The sequence below is a fragment of the Podarcis pityusensis genome (genome assembly GCF_964106645.2).
Source record: "Podarcis pityusensis genome assembly, chromosome: 16".
Lineage (NCBI taxonomy): Eukaryota > Metazoa > Chordata > Lepidosauria > Squamata > Lacertidae > Podarcis > Podarcis pityusensis.
The window spans coordinates 28,139,672-28,158,271 of NC_138041.1; the positions used below are offsets into that span (position 1 = coordinate 28,139,672).

General features: G+C 46.7%; 1 protein-coding gene across 3 annotated transcripts in view; it reads right to left on the reverse strand.

Annotated features, from left to right (window-relative positions):
- Positions 1-1,886: 1,886 nt before the first annotated feature.
- The window catches only part of DGCR2 (DiGeorge syndrome critical region gene 2), a 59,333-nt gene continuing 42,619 nt past the window's right edge, over positions 1,887-18,600 (reverse strand). For all 3 annotated transcript variants that reach the window (XM_080985185.1, XM_080985184.1, XM_080985183.1), the window contains 4 exons: positions 17,391-17,594; positions 10,084-10,236; positions 8,899-9,135; positions 1,887-7,778 (listed from right to left, as the gene is read on the reverse strand). In XM_080985185.1, coding sequence (XP_080841311.1) covers positions 7,537-7,778; positions 8,899-9,135; positions 10,084-10,236; positions 17,391-17,594 — 836 coding nt within the window. In that variant the 3' untranslated portion in view covers positions 1,887-7,536. The remainder of the gene's footprint in view (positions 7,779-8,898; positions 9,136-10,083; positions 10,237-17,390; positions 17,595-18,600) is intronic.

Below are 18,600 nucleotides of genomic sequence, written 5' to 3' on the forward strand. Positions count from 1 at the left end.
CCCCTGGACAGTTAAGTCCAGTGAAAGGCGACTATGGGGTCGCAGCACTCATCTCACTTTCAGGCCGAGGGAGCCGGCATTTGTCCACAGACAGTTTTCTGGGTCACGTGGCCAGCAAGACTAAACCACTTCTGGGACACCGTGATGGAAACCAGAATGCACGGAAACACCGTTTACCTTCCCGCCGCGGCAGTACCTATTTATCTACTTGCACAGGTGTGTGTTTTTTTGGTTGTTGTTTTTTTTGCACTGGTGTGTTTGTTTTTGTTTTTGTTTTGTTTTTTTATTTTGCACTGGCAGGCTTCTGAACTGCTAGGTTGGCAGGAGCTGGGACAGATCAACGGGATTCGAACCGTCAACCTTCTGATCGGCAAGCCCAAGAGGCTCAGTGTTTTAGACCACAGCGCCACCCAAGGCTCACCTAGTCCAGCATCCCATCCTCACAGCAGCCAACCAGATCCCTGCAAGAAGCCTGCCAGGACACAAGTACAACGGCACTCTCCGCTCCTGCTGTTTCTGGCAACTGTTACTCAGAGGTACACTTCCTTTGACTGCGGAGGTTGTTGGCATCCATCTTGCCTCAAGAAATGGAGCGTGCCTCCAGGGGTAAAGCCAAACTGCTGCACTAGCAGCACCGAAGCCACTTCCCCAGGTACATACCTGGGCAGCATGTCTGGAGGTCCTGAGCTGCCCAGACAAGGGAACCCCCCCCCCCCCCGGCCTTGCTGATGTGATCCAAAGCAGAGCGATACGTTTGGCACCAGCTTGACTGCAGGAGTTGCTGGGATGAAGGAATACAAGGCGCCATCCATTTGTCTTAGGACTCCACTCTGGAGGTGTCTAGGCTTTACTGCTTAGTCTTTTCTTCTCCAACAAGGCAGCATAGGTTGAGGATCAGTGTCCGTCTGTCCCCCACCCCCCCCACCCCCCAAAAAAAACCAGAGTCCTTTTCATTGGGGATAATTCAGATGGAAATTCCAAGATGTCGGAAAAGGTTATTTATGTATGCCACTACTGCGGCCCATGTTTCATTAGCCCAAAAATGGAAAAAGAGCAAAGTCCAGACTAAAGAAGATTGGCAATTTATATCGATGGAATATGCGCAGCTTGCAGACTTAACATCCAGAATAAGAGAAGAAGAACGTACGTTTAAAGAAGGACGGAAAATGTTTATTGAATATATGGAGGAAAATTGTGTTTATTTGAAAATGTGGGCAGCATTAAGATAAATTCAACAGCGTAATTAAGTTTTGATGGGTATAATAATGGAACACTGAATAGTTTGGTTTATATAAGATATGCAGGGGTTTATGTTGAGCAAAATGAACCATGGAAAGAGAGGAAGGGAAGTCATTGATATCTTAAGGTTGTTTAAGTGAATATTATAAACAAGCCTCATATTATTACTTGGTGTAATAATCTCACTGCTGCTTTAGCAGGCTTGGGAGAGGTCAGTGGCCTGATGGGAATGCAGGGTTTGCCATTGTGAATTTCATGATGGATGAAATGCAAAATAGATAAATAGATCACTGTTACTCAACAGCACCCACAGCAAGGTTTGCAGCGCCTCACTAGAATCCTGGATTTGCATTCAGTCAGAGACAGGGAGAGAAGGCAGGTTTTATAACGGTGGTTTTAAAGAAAAGCAGTGACGGACAGACACAGAGGAGCAGTGAGGATGGGGGGCCTTCAAGGAACCAGGCAGGGATGGGGTGTAAAGGGATGGGGTGGGGTTAAAGCAAGCAGGAGCAGGAACCCCTAGCAAATATGATCTTTAAAAATATCCCACAACCACAATGGGAACTCCAATAAGTTAGGGAGGTCCACTGCCTCCCCCTTTAGAGGAGAGAGAGGGGCACACACACACACAAACACAGAGACAGGGCCCTCTTTACAGAACACGATTTATTTGGCATTTGGATGAAATGTCTCTCACAGCATCTTGAGAAAAATAAAAGATTAGTGTCATCCCATCCCACCCTCTTTTTCTCCTAAAAAATAAAATAATAATAATAAATCAAAACATTAAAACTTTAAAAAAAAATGTCACAGGGACCGAACTATTACAGTATCAAATTTCTTTTCTACATAGTATTTTCATGGAATATCAAAATCTTTTTTTTTTTAACACGCACACGCACGCACGCACACACAGCCACAGTGACATCCAATCACAAATCAACAACACGGGGTGGGGGCAGTCCTGCAGACACACAGCCTTGGCTAAAAGTGATTTTCTGAGAAGCTAATAAGCAAGTGTCTCATTTGTCGCCTTGTACGCATGTCCCAAGCAAACAGCAAGTCTAGCATCCAGCCGTCAGAAAAAGAAGCGTGACAATTAAGAGATTCGAACACAGAAAGCTGCCTTGCGCTGCATCAAATCATTGGTCCGTCTGGCTCACAAATTGTCTACACTGGGGGAGGTGGAGAGGGAGAAGAGGACCTGAGGATCTCCAGATGTTCATGGAGCCCAACTCCTGTTGAGACCACAGGATTCCCACCTGCGGACTACACTGGCTGGCAGCTCTCTGGAGTCTCCTCTACAATGCAACCTGGAGCTGTCAGGGGATGAGTCTAGGATCTTTCACAAGCAAACCTTGGGTCTACCCAGAGTTAGAGACCTCCCCCTTGGTGTTTCCCCATAATAAAAAGATGAGAGGGGCTGAAATTCAGCCAGTGCAAACTGGCTCTTCGTGCCTACGAGAAATCCCCTTAAAACTGGGGAACGGAATCCACCTCTGAACACATCTGCTGCTGCTGGCTTGCCTTCATTTTTTCACGTTAGCTGGGGTTTAATTTGGCCAAGGGCACACAGTCTATTAAGTGCTCTTTCCTGCCTCTCTTCCCCATCTCCACAACCGCATGCCGCCCTGTTGAAATTGACACGGTGCGGCAAAGGTTTCTGGGAGGCTGCCTTCCCTGCTCGCTGTATTGGGAGCGGTATGTACAGAAACCCAACACAATCATCTCTTTCAAACACAAGACCCACATCTGGGGGTGGGAGGAGACATGAACTGGAAGTCAACCAAGCCTATGTCCAAACATGCAATGTTTGAAGAACGACATCTTGGTCCCCAGAACCGATGAGAAGTTTCTTCCCTCCAGTAGTAAGACTATTGTTCTGTGTACATTGAATTGGGGGGGGGACACACACAAAAATACCTTCGTGCACAAACGGCACGCCCCACCCACCCGCCAAGAGAAAGGAAAAGAGGGTTTGCAAAGGGCAGCTTGTAAGCAGAGGGATGTGTCGTTTCAATAGCAAACAAAAAACAAAACCCCCAAAATAGACTTCGTTTTAATAAACTGAAATTCATAGCAGGGACCTATTTGTCTCAAATTGAGAGTTTGGCTTTTAAAAGGTTTGTTGTTGGTGTGTTTGTTTCTGCTCTCCATCCTGCACCCCTCCCAAGCAATTGGTCAACATGGAACATGTGGCTACAAGATTAACCGCTAAAGACATTTATGCTCTGATATCCGAGTTAAAGATCAATAGCCTCAATCAGACATTTGTGGAAAGATATGCAGAACCTTTACTGCTGACATCGGCTTTTTTTAAAAAAATGGGGCAAAACAGTATTAAAAATAGGCAGAGAAGAGAAAAGAAAAACAATTGGGCTATTTGCAAGATGCAGAAGCCTGCAGTACCGGGGGGGGGGGCATGTAGCCCAACACAAGAACTACTGATGAGCATTGCAGATTGGTTCTGCAGTTTACTATGGCACCTGCATTAGGCCTTATAGAACTGCAGTTGGAAGGGACCCCAAGGGTCATCTAGTCCAACCCCCTGCAATGCAGGAATCACAGCTAAAGAATCCCTGACAGACAGCCATCCAACCTCTGCTTCATCTCCCAAGGCAGTCTGTTCCACTGTCAGATCTCATCCTTAGAAAGTTCCTCCTAACGTTCCGCCGGAATCTCCTTTCCTGCCATTTGAATCCATCAGTTTGATTCTTCCTTTCCGGAGCAGCAGAAAAACAAGCCTGCTCCATCTTCCATGTGCCAGCCCTTCAGATATTTGAAGGTGGCTCTCATCTCACCCTCTCAGTCTTCTGCTCTCCAGGCTAGTCTTTCTGGCAACGCCCCGAGAAGCAACGCAGGAAGAAAATTAAAAGATCTCCACTGGCTAATAAAACAAATAAACACCGGCACTCGGGAAAGGGACAGAAGCCTTCAAAGGGACACTCTTAATAGCTTTGTGTACAGTGGTACCTCTGGATGCGAACGGGATCCATTCCGGAGTCCCGTTCGCATCTTGAGCAGAATGTAACACGCGACTGCACGTATGTGGGTCGCGTTTCACTGCTTCTGTGTGATGTCATTTTGAGCATCTGCGTATGCGCGAGCAGCGAAACCCGGAAGTAACGCATTCCGTTACTTCCAGGTCGCCGTGGAGCATAACCTGAAAACGCTCAACCTGAAGCATATTTAACCTGAGGTATGACTGTACAGTATTACCTTCCACTGACCCGCTGCAAAGCATGGGCAGTTCCGAGCAATAACACACTGAGGACTGGCTGCATGTGGCGATCAATTCAAACGCTTGGGTTAACCCAGCTGAGCTCCGCTATTGAAGGACTACAGGGACTGGGCATCTTACTTCGCTCTTAGGCCCAGACCCACCTGCTGCAGAACGAATCCAAGGGCCAGTTCTGCAGCCTGGGGAGAACCGGTTCCTATCACATGCTGCTCTGCTTTGCTTAAGATCGCAAGCTGCAGTACATGCAGGTATACTCAGCACCCTGAACACTCACTCTCACACACGTACAAAACTCAAGAAGCCAGTACATACAATGTATAAAACTTATGAGTGTGCTAAAAATGCACAAAACCCGCTTTTATTTCTCATACTTCAGAAACGCTCAGCACCATCCAACTCAGAACACGTACCTGTGGCCACAGCAGTCCAGCTACACCCGGACTTGCAGCCAAGAGGCTGCAAGTCCTCTCAGTAAAGGAGGACTCCTTCTTGTCCTACACTACATTCTGGGTGGGTGGGTGCAAGAAATCCAGGAACCAGATTTTCCTCGGCTGCGAGGCAACTTCTGCAACCATTGGGAGGACATCACATTTGAATCCGTGCCTTGCAGTAGCCATCGGGTCTGGCTCGGCCACCACACAGAGCAGCCAGCGTAGGGAGGAGAGGGGGGACCCGTTCTGCCAACCTATCAATGCTTGTTACACAAAATCCTATTACAAGACGGGTTTCCTTGCAGTTTCACCCCCCGGGGGCAACTCCACAGAGCCTATCCTACGCTGCCAGAAGGGCTGTGTCTGCAACGCTCCTCGAGGAAAGGGGATCCTCTTATCAATGATTATCTAAAATGCTTGGACAGGATCGTGATTGCCACACTGCAAATTGTCTTCCATCGGCTTGTGCTGATTGTTTTCAGGGGCTCTTCGCAGCTGCCCTATACAGACTTGGGCAAATGGCTTGCCGAGTGGGTACCATCGGCTCCCGACGGGCAAACAGCTCTCCAGGGATTCAGAGAGGGCTCCTTTTCCCCAGCCCTACCCAGAGATGTCGGGGATTGGGACCTTCTTCGTAATGAAGCCTATCCTCCTCCTTTAAACACAGCCCACGTGGTGGTTACTATCACAAATCCTAGTGTAGAAAAATAGAAAAGACCCCTGCAAAATATTGCATATGGAAATACGCCCAATGCAATGCAGGGGGAATGGAAAGACACCCTGACAAGCTGGGGCCTGAACTAGCCTGGTCAGCAAGTGGGAAAGTAGCGCGCTCGCTCTCTCTCTCTCTCTCTCTCTCTCTCTCTCTCTCTCACACACACACACACACACACACACACCATGTTCCTTTCCTGTCCCTCTAGGCTTCCTGCCTTTCATAAGGTAAGAGGAACACATCAGTGAAAGATGGAGGTTACCACCTCCTCGCCTGGCCAGCCTCTCCAAAAGGAAACTAGCTAGCGACGAGAGGCGTCCTCTCGGCTCAATTCAGAAACCTTCTCGCTATTTACAAGCTCTCTGGAACGAAGCGCACCTTGCCTTTCAAACTGGAGACAAAACTTCTCAGGGGAAAGTAACACCCTGAGCGTCATGACCTAAACTGTACAAAACGCATCTTCCGACTCGGGTTCGTTATGAATTCCAGCAACGTTCACTGGCGACGGCTTTTGTCAAGTGCCGGGGGCCAAGGGGGAAGGTGGGGAGGGGAAAAAGGAAAGAAGAAACCCAGCCACCTGCCTAGTGACTCTTTCAATCCCCATCCCACTTACGACAACAGTGGCTATTGGTTGGCCGAAATATTCACTGCTGTGCTAAACTCCACCCTCACCCAAAAAGCCTGCTATCGTTCTCTAGGGTTGCCTATTTTTTTAATGATACTTTAAGGCTTCAACTATCAACCCCCCCCCCCCCCAGTGGTGTAAAATTAACATCGATCTAAGTAATTCTAATGAAAACCTAGAATTAAATAAGGGGAGGGGCACAGAACCTGATGACACTGGACCAATTCATTGAAGCTTTATGGAGTTACCGACACCATTTCATCCCCCAAACCCAGAACCTCAAAAATGCCCAATGCCTGTTAGAAGCCATTGCATTGCAGGTCACAGAGTTTAAAAGAGCCGCTGTACAGGACTTGCAGTTTCGCAGAGAAGGAAGCAAGTTTTTGCAAACCGTCCCCCTTGCCCTCCCCCAAACATTTGGATCTCACTGCGCTACGTCGAGGAAACAGCCAAGTATCCATCAAACCCTTTTTTAAACCTCGCAGTCCCTCCTCCGTGGCAGTGTTGAAAGGAACATGACAATCAAAAGCTGCACGTCCATGTCTACATGCCTCTCTTTTCTTTGGCTCATGTTTCTATCTGCCAGGAGGGCGGTGGGGTTGTGGTTCTGCCTTCTGTTCAAAGGGACACCCAACAAGCAGCACCAAAATCCAATCTTCTGTGCTCAAAGAGGAAAGGTTTGAGTTGCGGCCGGGGAGCGTTTCAGGGCGACAAAAGAGATTCTCCAGCAGGCAGGCTCTCTGTAACCGCTTCCGAGTTTCCAAGCTCCTGTAGCCCCGTCCCCACAAAATTCAAGAAACGTCTCCATCCAATGTACAGCTCGCGGTTTCCTTTCCCGTGATTCACGAGGGAGGTGGAAAGAGGCCAGGCGACAAAAAGCTATCCGTGCTTTTTTCTTCCTCCTTGCGAACGAAGAGTCGGGATGCTGTTGTTCAAGAAAAATAAAAAAGAACATCCTCTGCACTCTTTCCATCATTAGTGAGAAAGGTGCAGCTTCCATAATCCTTTTTTTAAAAACAAAAATAAAATAAAATTTAAAGAGGGCAACCCAACCAGGCTAGAAAATGACAGCAACAGCCAAGACGCGTGATTTCCTAGAACATAAAAGTAGTGTCCTAAATAAGAGAAAAAGAAAGGAAGAGAAACAAGGAGCGGAGCTTATTTCTGAAGTTCGGTCCATTAGTGTCCGTCTACATCTGGTGTGCAAACAGTTGCTCAAAAAATTATTTCTGACCGGCAGTAAGATTTCTTTTTTTCAATCCCCTCCCGCCCCCCAATTTTTCCTTTATACAATGGTATTCAGAGAACAGTGACTGTGGAGGCTGCCTGAAAGTGTCTCTGCCGGCGGGCTTTCACTTAAGGGCGTGTCGGGAGGTACGAGGAGGGTGCTGCTGTCAACAGAGTCTTCCAGCTCTGCTGGAGAAGGACCGACTGAAGGAGGAAGAGATTCCTCTGTCAGCGGCGGAGATGCGTCGCCATTTCCGAGGGACAGCTGGTTGCTCTGGCCTGTCTGGGAATGGATTCCACCTGGAAAATGGAAAAGGCAAGGAGGAATCGACAAGTCAGAGGCAGCACTCTTGAGTACGTTTCCGAGCACAATTTGAAGTGTCGGAGATGACCTTTGAAGCCCCAAACGGGCTCAGCCCAGTATACCTGAATCTCCACCCCCAACACTCAGCCCAGACACTGAGGTCCAGCTCCAAGGGCTTTCTGGCAGTTCCCTCCCTGTGAGAAGTGAGGGTACAGGGAACCAGGCAGAGGGCTTTCTCGGTAGTGGCGCCCGCCCTGTGGAACACCCTCCCATCAGATGTCAAGGAGATAAGCAACTATATCATCTTTAAAAGACATCTGAAGTCAGCCGTGAATAGGGAAGTTTTTAATGTTTTGTGTTTTTATATATATATATATATATATATATATATATATATACACACACACACACACACACACACACACACACACACACACATCTGTATATGCTAGAAACCGCCCAGAGTGGCTGGGAGATGGGAGTGATGTTATTACTACTACTACTACAGTGGTACCTCGGATTAAGAACTTAATTTGTTCCGGAGGTCTGTTCTTAACCTGAAACTGTTCTTGACCTGAAGCACCACTTTAGCTAATGGGGCCTCCTGCTGCTGCTGCCGCATCTCCGGAGCACGATTTCTGTTCTCATCCTGAAGCAAAGTTCTTAACCCGAGGTACTATTTCTGGGTTAGCGGAGTCTGTAACCTGAAGCGTATGTAACCTGAAGCATAGGTAACCCGAGGTACCACTGTACTACTACTACTATTATTATTATTATTATTATTATTATTATTATTATTAGCAGCAGCAGCAGCAGCAGCAACAGAGTCATCATCAGCTACTTGGACATGGCCACCACCAATTCTTTGGAGCAGAATTCCACTGGCCATGCTACCTGAAGCTGATGGGAACTGCAGTCCAAACCATTTGGAGAGTGCCATGTCCCTGGACTAAGCTGACCAACGGTGGTCCTCTGGGATTTCAGGAAATGCTCTCTTCCAGCCCCAACTTGGATATGCCATGAATTGAACCTGGCACCTTCTGAGTGCACAATGTGCTCTACTGGTATAGCATCCTGCAGGCCAACAATACTCAAAACAACATCCCAATGATGTACCTGGGGGAGAACAAAGAATGCTGTCTGGGTTAATGGAAGCTTCGTAGGGCGGAGGTGGGTCATCGGGATGCTGGATATCTGGGTATTTGTACGCCGTGTAGGGAGGAGGAGGGTCGTGGAAATGAAACGCCCCACCTTCCCCGTCATCAGAAAGGTGGAGCGGCGTGAGTCCAGTCCCAAAGCCATCGGGGCCGTAATCGAAACCAGGCATCCTGCGACCCAAGTTGAAGTGGTGCACTATTGGAGGAGAGGGGAGTTAGGAGAAAAATACACACACAAAAAACCCCAAAATGCATTATTATTCCGCCACTACCTCTCGCCAAGTAGGTCATTCGTTCTGCAAAGGGTAAGCCTAACTTGAAACCCAAAAGCTCTGTGAACTGAAAGTGGAGACACTATTATATGTACTTTTGTTTGCTTGTTTTGAACACAAGGAAATTGTTAATAAAAACTAATTAAAGCAAGAAGCTTGGTCCTGTTAAGGATGAACAAAGCATCACAGGGAGTTACCAATGATGAACTGACATGAGCCATTAAGAGACTCTGGGCCATATACATAGCAATGTATATTAGCCTGACTCAGCGTAGTAGATCCTTTGAATCTAATTGATCTAAGCCATAAATTGATATTAGCCATATACATAGCAATGTATATAGCCCTGACTCAGCGTAGTAGATCCTTTGAATCTAATTGATCTAAGCCATGTCCATTAAGTTTGATGGGCCTAACTCTGAGTAAGGCTGCAAGTTCAGCAATATCTAGAGGGCCAGAAGGCTTCCACATCTGCACTGGGTCAAAGAGAGACATGTTTTCAAAAAACAGCAGCTGAAAGCTGCACGTAAGTGATTTTTTATTATTATTAATTCAATTTCTTACCCACCCTTCACCATAAAGTCCAAGAATGAGTGAAAATATGGTCAGAAGAGTAGGCTGCGTCTAGCGTGCCTTCTCTAACTTTCTTGTTTTATCTTCAGATTTCTTATGGCAATAGTGGGAACCTCTGATATTGCTGGACTACTTACTAACACTGTCATGACACCCTAACCCTAACTGGCCAGGGTTAAAAAGGCGCATATTCAGCATATGACGGCAATGACTTAATGAAGGTGCCAGGAGCACCCTTGCTGCAAAGGAGAGTTCCGCAACTTGGGGGCTTCCAGATCAAGCAGAGCCAAGGGACTTACGGTTTGCTCCGATCAGAGACTCGATGCGCTCCCTGCGCCGCTGCCGTAGCCGATGGACCATGAAGAGGAGCAGGGACAAGATCAGGAAGGAGGAGATGCAGCTCACGATGAGGCGCATGCCGCTCGCCATGGAGTCGAACAAGCTGTTGCCGTCTGCATAGAGGAATCAAAAGTAGAGATCTCATTAAAAAGGTAAAGGGACTCCTGACTATTAGGTCCACTCGTGGCCGACTCTGGGGTTGCGGTGCTCATCTCGCTTTATTGGCCGAGGGAGCCGGCGTACAGCTTCCGGGTCATGTGGCCAGCATGACTAAGCCGCTTCTGGCGAACCAGAGCAGTGCACGGAAACACCGTTTACCTTCCCACTGGAGCAGTACCTATTCATCTACTTGCACTTTGATGTGCTTTTGAACTGCTTGGTTGGCAGGAGCTGGGACCGAGCAACGGGAGCTCACCCCGTCACGGGGATTCGAACCGCTGACCTTCTGATCAGCAAGTCCTAGGCTCTGTGGTTTAACCCACAGCGCCACCCGAGTCCCATTACGTTACGTTACAGCAAAAAATCAGTGGTGTGCTGTTCATTTCCAACCAAGTTCTTTTCCGGCCATTCAGCAGGAGGGGCCAACCAAAAAAGAACTTCCTGGTAAACTGTGGAAGAGGAAGGGGAGATAGAGCAAGAACGTGTCTAGGTGTCTGGCGGTGGAGCTTCAGCCTCCGAGCCAAACTTGGCCTGCCGGGCCTCGACAATCGGTCCATGCGGCTGTTTTTCTGAAACCTCACCCACCTGAGGTCGTATGTGCCATTTGATGTGGGGCAGGCAAGAGAGGGGGACGCAGAAAACAGAACTGGGCTCCCCGCACAACTTTCTGCTGGACATCCTCTATCCCAACAGGCAACGTTGACAGGACAACCCCACCTGTCAATCGCCTGATGACACAATGACGGGTGATTGACAGGTGGGTGGGGTGGGAACTGTAAAAGTTGGCCTGGTGGGCTGGGGGAACATGAAGATCTGGTCCGCTGAGTCAAACAAGTTCTTCACACAATTCTCGGTAGCCTGGACCTGCAGGCTGCTTCTAATGGAGACTCCTCAAAATGGCATTAATCCTCTTCCAAAAATATCTTTCAGTGCCCCCACTATGCTTTTAAAGCACCTCTCAAATTTAGGGTGCAGATGCAGAACTGAGTCCTCTCCGTGCATTAGAAATCTGGACAGGAGTGCTGAGATGCATGCTGGTTTTCCTAATGGAAGTTATGCTCTGGGGGAATCAAACCTCTTGACTTGAGAGCCAGTGGGGTGTAGTGGTTAAGAGCGGTAGTCTCGTAATCTGGGGAACTGGGTTCGATTCCTCGCTCCTCCACATGCAGCTGCTGGGTGACCTTGGGCCAGTCACACTTCTCTGAAGTCTCTCAGCCTCACAGAGTGTTTGTTGTGGGGGAGGAAGGGAAAGGAGAATGTTAGCCGCTTTGAGACTCCTTAAAGGGAGTGAAAGGCGGGATATCAAATCCAAACTCTTCTTCTTCTTCTTCAGAGTTCAAATCCCCACTCAGCCATGAAACTCACTGGGTGACCTCGGCCCCATCACTGCCTCTCAGCTTAACCTACCTCACAGGGTTGCTGTACGGGGATTAAATGAGGAGCGTGAGGACCACATATACATCACGGTTGGTGGGACATAAATGCTATGCGATAAGTAAGCCAAGAATAGATGTGTAGCTTAAACGACTGTGATTCATCAAAATTAATAATCCACGTGAGAAAACACTTCCCAATAACTGCATCAGCTGAGAAGCCTCTGAGAAATGCACTGTCAGCTAAAAACTACTTTCCTTTTCATATTGCTCCCACTGCAAAACAAAATTAGCTAGTCACTAATCTGTTTTCCAATACAAGCAAATCCACTTAGATACAAAGCATTTGGAAAGCAAAAATGCAAGAAGTGTTAAGATCCTAAGTTTGCAACAAGACAAGGGGGAACAATTGTGAAACCACCAGGTGCCCATAAATTGGATTGGCATATGGCCTGTTATTCTAGCATTACTGCTTCTTGTCATGAAACATACTGTAACCTGATTCAAGAGCCTCTCTTCTGAAGCTAATCAAGAAACAGGAAGAGTATGTTGTGCCTCATAACAAGGGGTGATGGAAAAATTAATTGAAAAGCTTAATATAAATGTTTTTGTTTCCAAATCCAACCAATTTACTAAAAGCAAACTCATTTTCTGAGTTTAGATCCTTATAAAGCCCAAACAGCTCCACACATGTGCAGCTGTTTTAGACAAGCCTTCACAATGTGAATTTCTCTTTTGAAACAAGCAGCACCTGATGTTTTATATATACTTTTAATTGTGTTTTATAGATGCTTGCAGACTAGCTTTACTATATTTTCCATACTGTAAGCTTCCTCAATATACTTTATTCAAGGGCAGATTAAAAATATTTAATTGAATAAATGACAGGGGTGATGTGCATCAGCAGTCTCCAGGGAACCACATTTGCAAAAGCACTTTGGGGGGGGGGGGAGAAACTTCAGCATCCTCAGTGAGAATAGAATATTGACCAATTGTTAACAGGAAACCAGGAGGAAGAGGGAATGAAATGGAGCACTCTGGGAAAGAGTGTGGCTGGCTGAAAAAGGAGTACAAACAGCAAACAACAGTTTCAGGTCTAGTTTCACTGGTCTAAGTCATCCCTACTGCCCGGTTATCACCCTACTGTTCAGGCAGACAGCATCTGGGACTTTTCACAAACTGTAGGGGCAGGGGGGTTGCCCACAAAGAAAGTTTCAACTCCGACAGGTGTGGGGGAACCTTTGGCCCTCCAGATGCTGTTGAACTACAACCTCCAGCACCCCTAGCCATTGGCCATGCTTGCTGGAGCTGATGACAGCTGCAGTTCGACAGCATCCGGAACAGCCAAAGACTCCCGCACACCTGAACTAAGCAATGAAAGAACCGGGCATCTGGTCCCCTCACAGACACAATAATGCAACAATGCATAATACTGCTCACTTTTCTGGCCACCTTGGCTGAAAAGTAACCTGCCACAAGTGTTAAGCATAAGGACAGGAACTTTAGAAATAGTTGAGAACAACCTGCCACGTGCGTTCCAGGAATCCAAATATATTTCACAACAGCCAAGAGCCGATTCATTTTCCAGGCAATCCCAAACTGTAGAAGTCCAAATAGGTTCATGCCACCGGGGTTTGGGAGAGGGGCATCTCTCCAGTTTGGTCAAAAACTATTCCCTCTTTGGCTGAGGGAGGGGGGAAATAGGCAAGGAAATTTCAAGCAACCAAGTGTTTCCGTCAGTTTCAAGGAAACAAGACCAAACAGCAGCAGCACCATCTGCTGGCTACTTGCGGGACTGGCGGGCATTTCAAGTAATGATGGCATCACATATAACAGAAAAGTGAACAGTGGGTGGTGGTAGTGGTGGTTTTTGCAATGCATGAGAGGTACCCACACCTGGATGCCCAAGGTAAATATGTTTCCACCACACCTCCCTGGCTTAACCCAATTCAGCAGGCTCCTTAGAACATTTGCGACCTTCCAGTGATGCAAATATCATTCCGTTTCCTTAACAGAAACAAGGTCGACTCAGACTGGTCCAAGTCCTTGGTTATAATGCAAAAGCTCTTAAACAAAGAGTAGGAAACTAGATCCGACTGGTGACTGAGATCCTTAGCTTTTCATATCCCTCACTGGGCCAAGTTTGACAGGTAAGCAAATTTGCCTGCCTGCCTGCCTGCCAGTCACCTGACAGCACAATCATGTCAGGTGACCGCATGAAATCAAAATGTGCAGCCAAAAGAATAACATTGTGCAAGCTCTGCTGATCAGCTGATTGGCAGGACTTGCAAAGTGCTGTACAGCGACTTTTGCAGGTGCAGCCAATCCGCTGACTGGCGGTGCCTGCAAATGCCCTTTTGGCCCAATCACCTTTCTACCTGGCCCACACTCAGCAGTGCAGTGCAGGTGGGCATGACTTGGCCAAAATGGCCTGGTGGGCCAAAGAAGGGAAGTTGGAGGACCTAGTGAGGCCTGCAAGCTGAAGGCTCCCCAACTTGGTCTTAAAACTACAAGGCTGATCTGCCAGGGATGGGAGGTGTCAGAGCTGCTTCCAGATCCTAGCTCACAGAGGATCACGCTAGCCAGCGATCATTAAATAAAAGTCTTTATTGAGTTACAGTTTCCATTCTCAAGCTGCTGCGTGCAACTCTACGTCTCATGGTTAGATCGGCGAAGCTCCATCTGAGTCTCCGCCCCTTGTACACCAACTTAATATCCTAGCCTTGCTCCACCTTTTCCGCCTGACTGTTCTTCTCTGGGTCCCTCTGCCCCCCGGGGTCTCTTCCTTCCGGGATTCCTCTGACGCTGACGCTGACCCCCCTGACTCTTCACCCTCCTTTCGGCGGGCTTTAGGACCTGGCTCCCTTTCCGGGCTGCCTACTGCGCCACCTTCCTGTGCATTTGAACTTGGCACGCGCGCCCAACCTTCCACCTTCCGTCTGACCGTTTCTTCGCTCCCCGATGGAGGTGTGGCCACTCCTGACTCGTGCCCTCCCCCCTGTTGTGAGCTGCCAGCGCTTGATCCCTGGCGCCCTTCCTCTTCCCTGCTCTCTGGCGGTGACGCTGGTCCTGATTTCCAACTGCTCCCCTCTGAGTCCCCTCTGGCTCTATCTTCCTGGGGTGTCCCCCTAGGCTCCCCCCTTGCCCTGGCCACTGGTGCTCCTTTCTGTGAATCTTCTGATTCACTGGAAAGACTCGGAGATCTCGGGTCGTCGTCATCACTCATCTTTTCTTCTGCCTCCTCTCCCTCGCTCTCTGTTTCCTCCCTTGCCCTTGCCTCTGCTCCTGAACCCCTGACAGGAGGGCATCACAATGTTTGTGGGCAGACCAAGATCCTGAGGCAGCAGGAGTTTTCATCTGCCAGAACCAGGGTCAATGGAATGAACTATCTCATTAACAGGGAATCGTGGCTGATCCACATGGGATTCGTTATGTTGTTATAATGATCATCGGCTGGATGCGATTTTAAGAAGAGGTCAAGTATCCCCACCACTCCCACTCTAGTAGCAACTCGCAAGAGGTGAGTGGCAACAGGATTTCAGCCAGAAGAGAGCAACCAAGAAATAAGAGGGAGGGATCAGCATGCCTGGAGACCACTGAAGCACACATGTTCACTAGCCGCAGAATGTTGGGTATCATTTGGAAGATGAAATGGGGAAGAGGTGGATTGGGAAACACGAGCTTCTTACAGCTGATGATATCCTGAAGGACTGCATGCCTGGCAGGCAGGTACCTCAAACTGGAGCACTCCTTCCCAATTGGCGAGGCTACACTGCAACATTTTGTTGCAGAACTGGCCTCTCCTCCCTGCCCACTTTCCGATACCAATGTTGGGCAGGTACCCTAATTCACAAATACTCGCATGCAAGGCAGTGCTGAATGCCCCTTATGCAAAAGGGACAGCTAATGATTGTATTTCTGGTCCTGGCTTCTAGTCAGACCACAGCTTTTCAGACTTGATGCAAGGGGAAACTGCGGTTTGATAAACCGCAGAAGATTCAAGTTACAGTGTGCAAGGGAAGGGAGAAGGGGAGGAGGCATGAAGCAGCAAGGTTAAATCAAGGCTTGAAGAGCTCACTTGTTGCATTTGAACAGAGGCCATCTGAAATTTGCAGCAGAGCTGGAAGAAGCATGTATGGCTACTAACACATTAAGGGTCTTTTTCTGCCCCAACACTTATCCATTCAGAAAAAAAGGATTCCAGGTAGGAACATAAGTAGAGCCTGCTGGAAGCCCCAAATGGAAGCATATAGGGAGGATGTGAGGGCACCAGCCCTCTCCACTCTTGCTGTTTCCAAAAGCTGGCATTCGAACTGTCTCTGTCTGTAGAGGTAGCAACTTATCTTTGTTGCAGAAATCAAACCACAGGACAACGTTTGTTTTATGCCTGATGCTTCTCTTTATTCCAGGTATCTGGGAGAGGCCTCTGACACGGGTGCCAGAGAGTCCTCAGAACATGGTACAAAGCGTGTATTTATAAAGGAATCATCATGCAAAGTACAGAGGCTAACCTCCTTCAAAGATAGTGGAATATTACAAAAAGCTAAAAGCAGTATTTCAACATGTTACTGAAACAGCTGGTCAACCATTTAGATCCAGCTTACGTAGCAGGTGTTTTGCTTCACTGACACAGTCCGAGGGTCCACATGTTATAACATTTTTGCACAGCTTTCATTGGCACCCAGAGCCAATGATACATATGGTGGCAGCCACAATAATATAAAGTATATTTGATCCCCAATCTTCCAGCCATGACCAAAGGTTCCATTGATCCCTCTCATGCAGCTTGGCCATCTTTTATTATTATTATTATTATTATTATTATTATTATTATTATCTCTGCCTGATAAATTATTTTATCAGTGTCATCAGGGATGTAGACACGACGTTCAGCTCCTGCCAGAGCACATGCTTCTCCCTGACCGGCAAGCAAAACATCCAGACCATTCTATTTTGCAATGTTGCCTGTCTTATACTAGGCAATTCCACAGCAGTGTCTTCCAGTGCTTGCACAGCACTATTTGCAATCTTTCCATCACGGCGTTCATTTTTTAAAATTTGCCTTAGAAACAATTGCCACACCAAACGGTTATGTCCCAAGACTTTTGGGACTCTGAAAGTTCTCTGGTGTTCCTAATTTTACCAGAAGGGAACTGGGATATACGGTATTTTCCCGTGTATAAGACTATATCTCCCCCCCCCCCCCATTTTTTAAAGTTTAAAATTGGAGGTCGACTTATACACAGAATGTTGCAATTATTTATTTCTTAATTTTGGGCTCCAAAAATAGGGGTCATCTTATACATGGGAGCGTCTTATACACAGAAAAATACGGCAATTCTAACAGCAGGAGCAACTGTTCTTGTTTAGCAAGAACCATGTTAATTAGGTGGGAGTTTTACTAGCACATTTTCCACAGATAAAATATTGATCCATGAGAGCTAGAGCAAAGTGAACATAGCAGGAGCTCTACCTTCTCCACATAATTTTTGAGAAATTCCTTAAAGACAGTCCACTCCTTACTAACTTTCTGAAAGTATTTCCTCTAACTCTCCCTGTTAATTTAGCAATAAATATTCAATCATCTTAGCTAGCCAGTCTGTTTTGGTGGGGACATTATTACTTTCCCAGTTCTTGGATTCTTGTTTTTAAGGTGTATGTTGGATATATGATTGTAAAACTTCAATTTGAAAATACCAAATAAATAAACTTTTTTAAAAAGAAGCACCTCTTACCAGGATCTAAACAAGTAAACTTGCAGCACTCCTTGGGGTCCTTCCGATACTGCTGGCAGCCCTGAGGCCGCTCACATAGGGCCGCCACGCACATCTCTGGCTCGCCGTTGTGGCACGTGCAACTCAGACAGGGGTCATCTCCTTTCGGGGTGAAATAGTAGCCTTCATCGACAATGTTGTCTTTTATATCTACACAGGTTTGGCCTGAAACAGGAGAGGCGCGCACACGTTAGCTCCCACCTTCCCTCACTGATGGACAATAAGATGCACCTCACTTTCCTGAACAGAGGACAGATCAGTGTGGGTCTGCGCAGAAGCTAGCCTACTGTATAAAGGATTACATTTGCATGCCATCTTCGGCTAATTTTTGCCTTGGGCCCTGCCCACAACTGGAACATCCCCTCCACCAACCCTACCAGAAGGCTGCCCTTCTGGTAGTGCCCTTTTTCTGAGCTGAAAAAGGTTGCCCGCCCTGACAAAAATCTTTAAAAGCAAAGAAACAGGTGTGAGGCTTTTAATACCAATCAGCGTACATAAAAATCAATGGTGTTTTAAAAAAACATACAAAAAATCTTTTTTTATTTAAATCTGATTTTTATTATTTATATTGAATTTTTAATATAAAATGCTTTCGGAGGAAAAATCTTTCTAAAGATACGTTTTCTATTTAAGTTACACTATAGGCTATTCATTGGGAAATAAGGATTTGTTTCAAGTTTTTCATGTGTGCTAAAGCTCAGTCTGGTTTTTTTAATAAAAAAAACTGTTTAACCACATCAGTTAACAAACATGGATACGTGTGCTATAATGTTATTGTTTTAGTTAAATAAATTGTTCACATTGTGATTATGGAAATGTTTATTTTTCTCTTTCCAATAAAGTACAGCAGAAAAGTTGTCTAAATATCAACAGTTAACTTATTAAACCTCACAATAATTTCATAATTATCGGTCTATGTATTTCGAATAGTATAAACAAATCAGTGATTTTTGATATAACCGTAAAAACTACTCTGAAAATTTATTATTCCAAAAGTGAAACCTTCATCTTGTTGTAAATATTAAGAGTATACCAGCAAGAATGAGTCCCTCTGTAAAAAAATCAACTCTTACTGACTAGTGATTTAAAATCAATTTGATTTAAGTAAAATCCACCCGGATACCAACTGCTTTTCCAAGCACTTCAGCCGCAGCCTTTTGTAAAGTGGGGG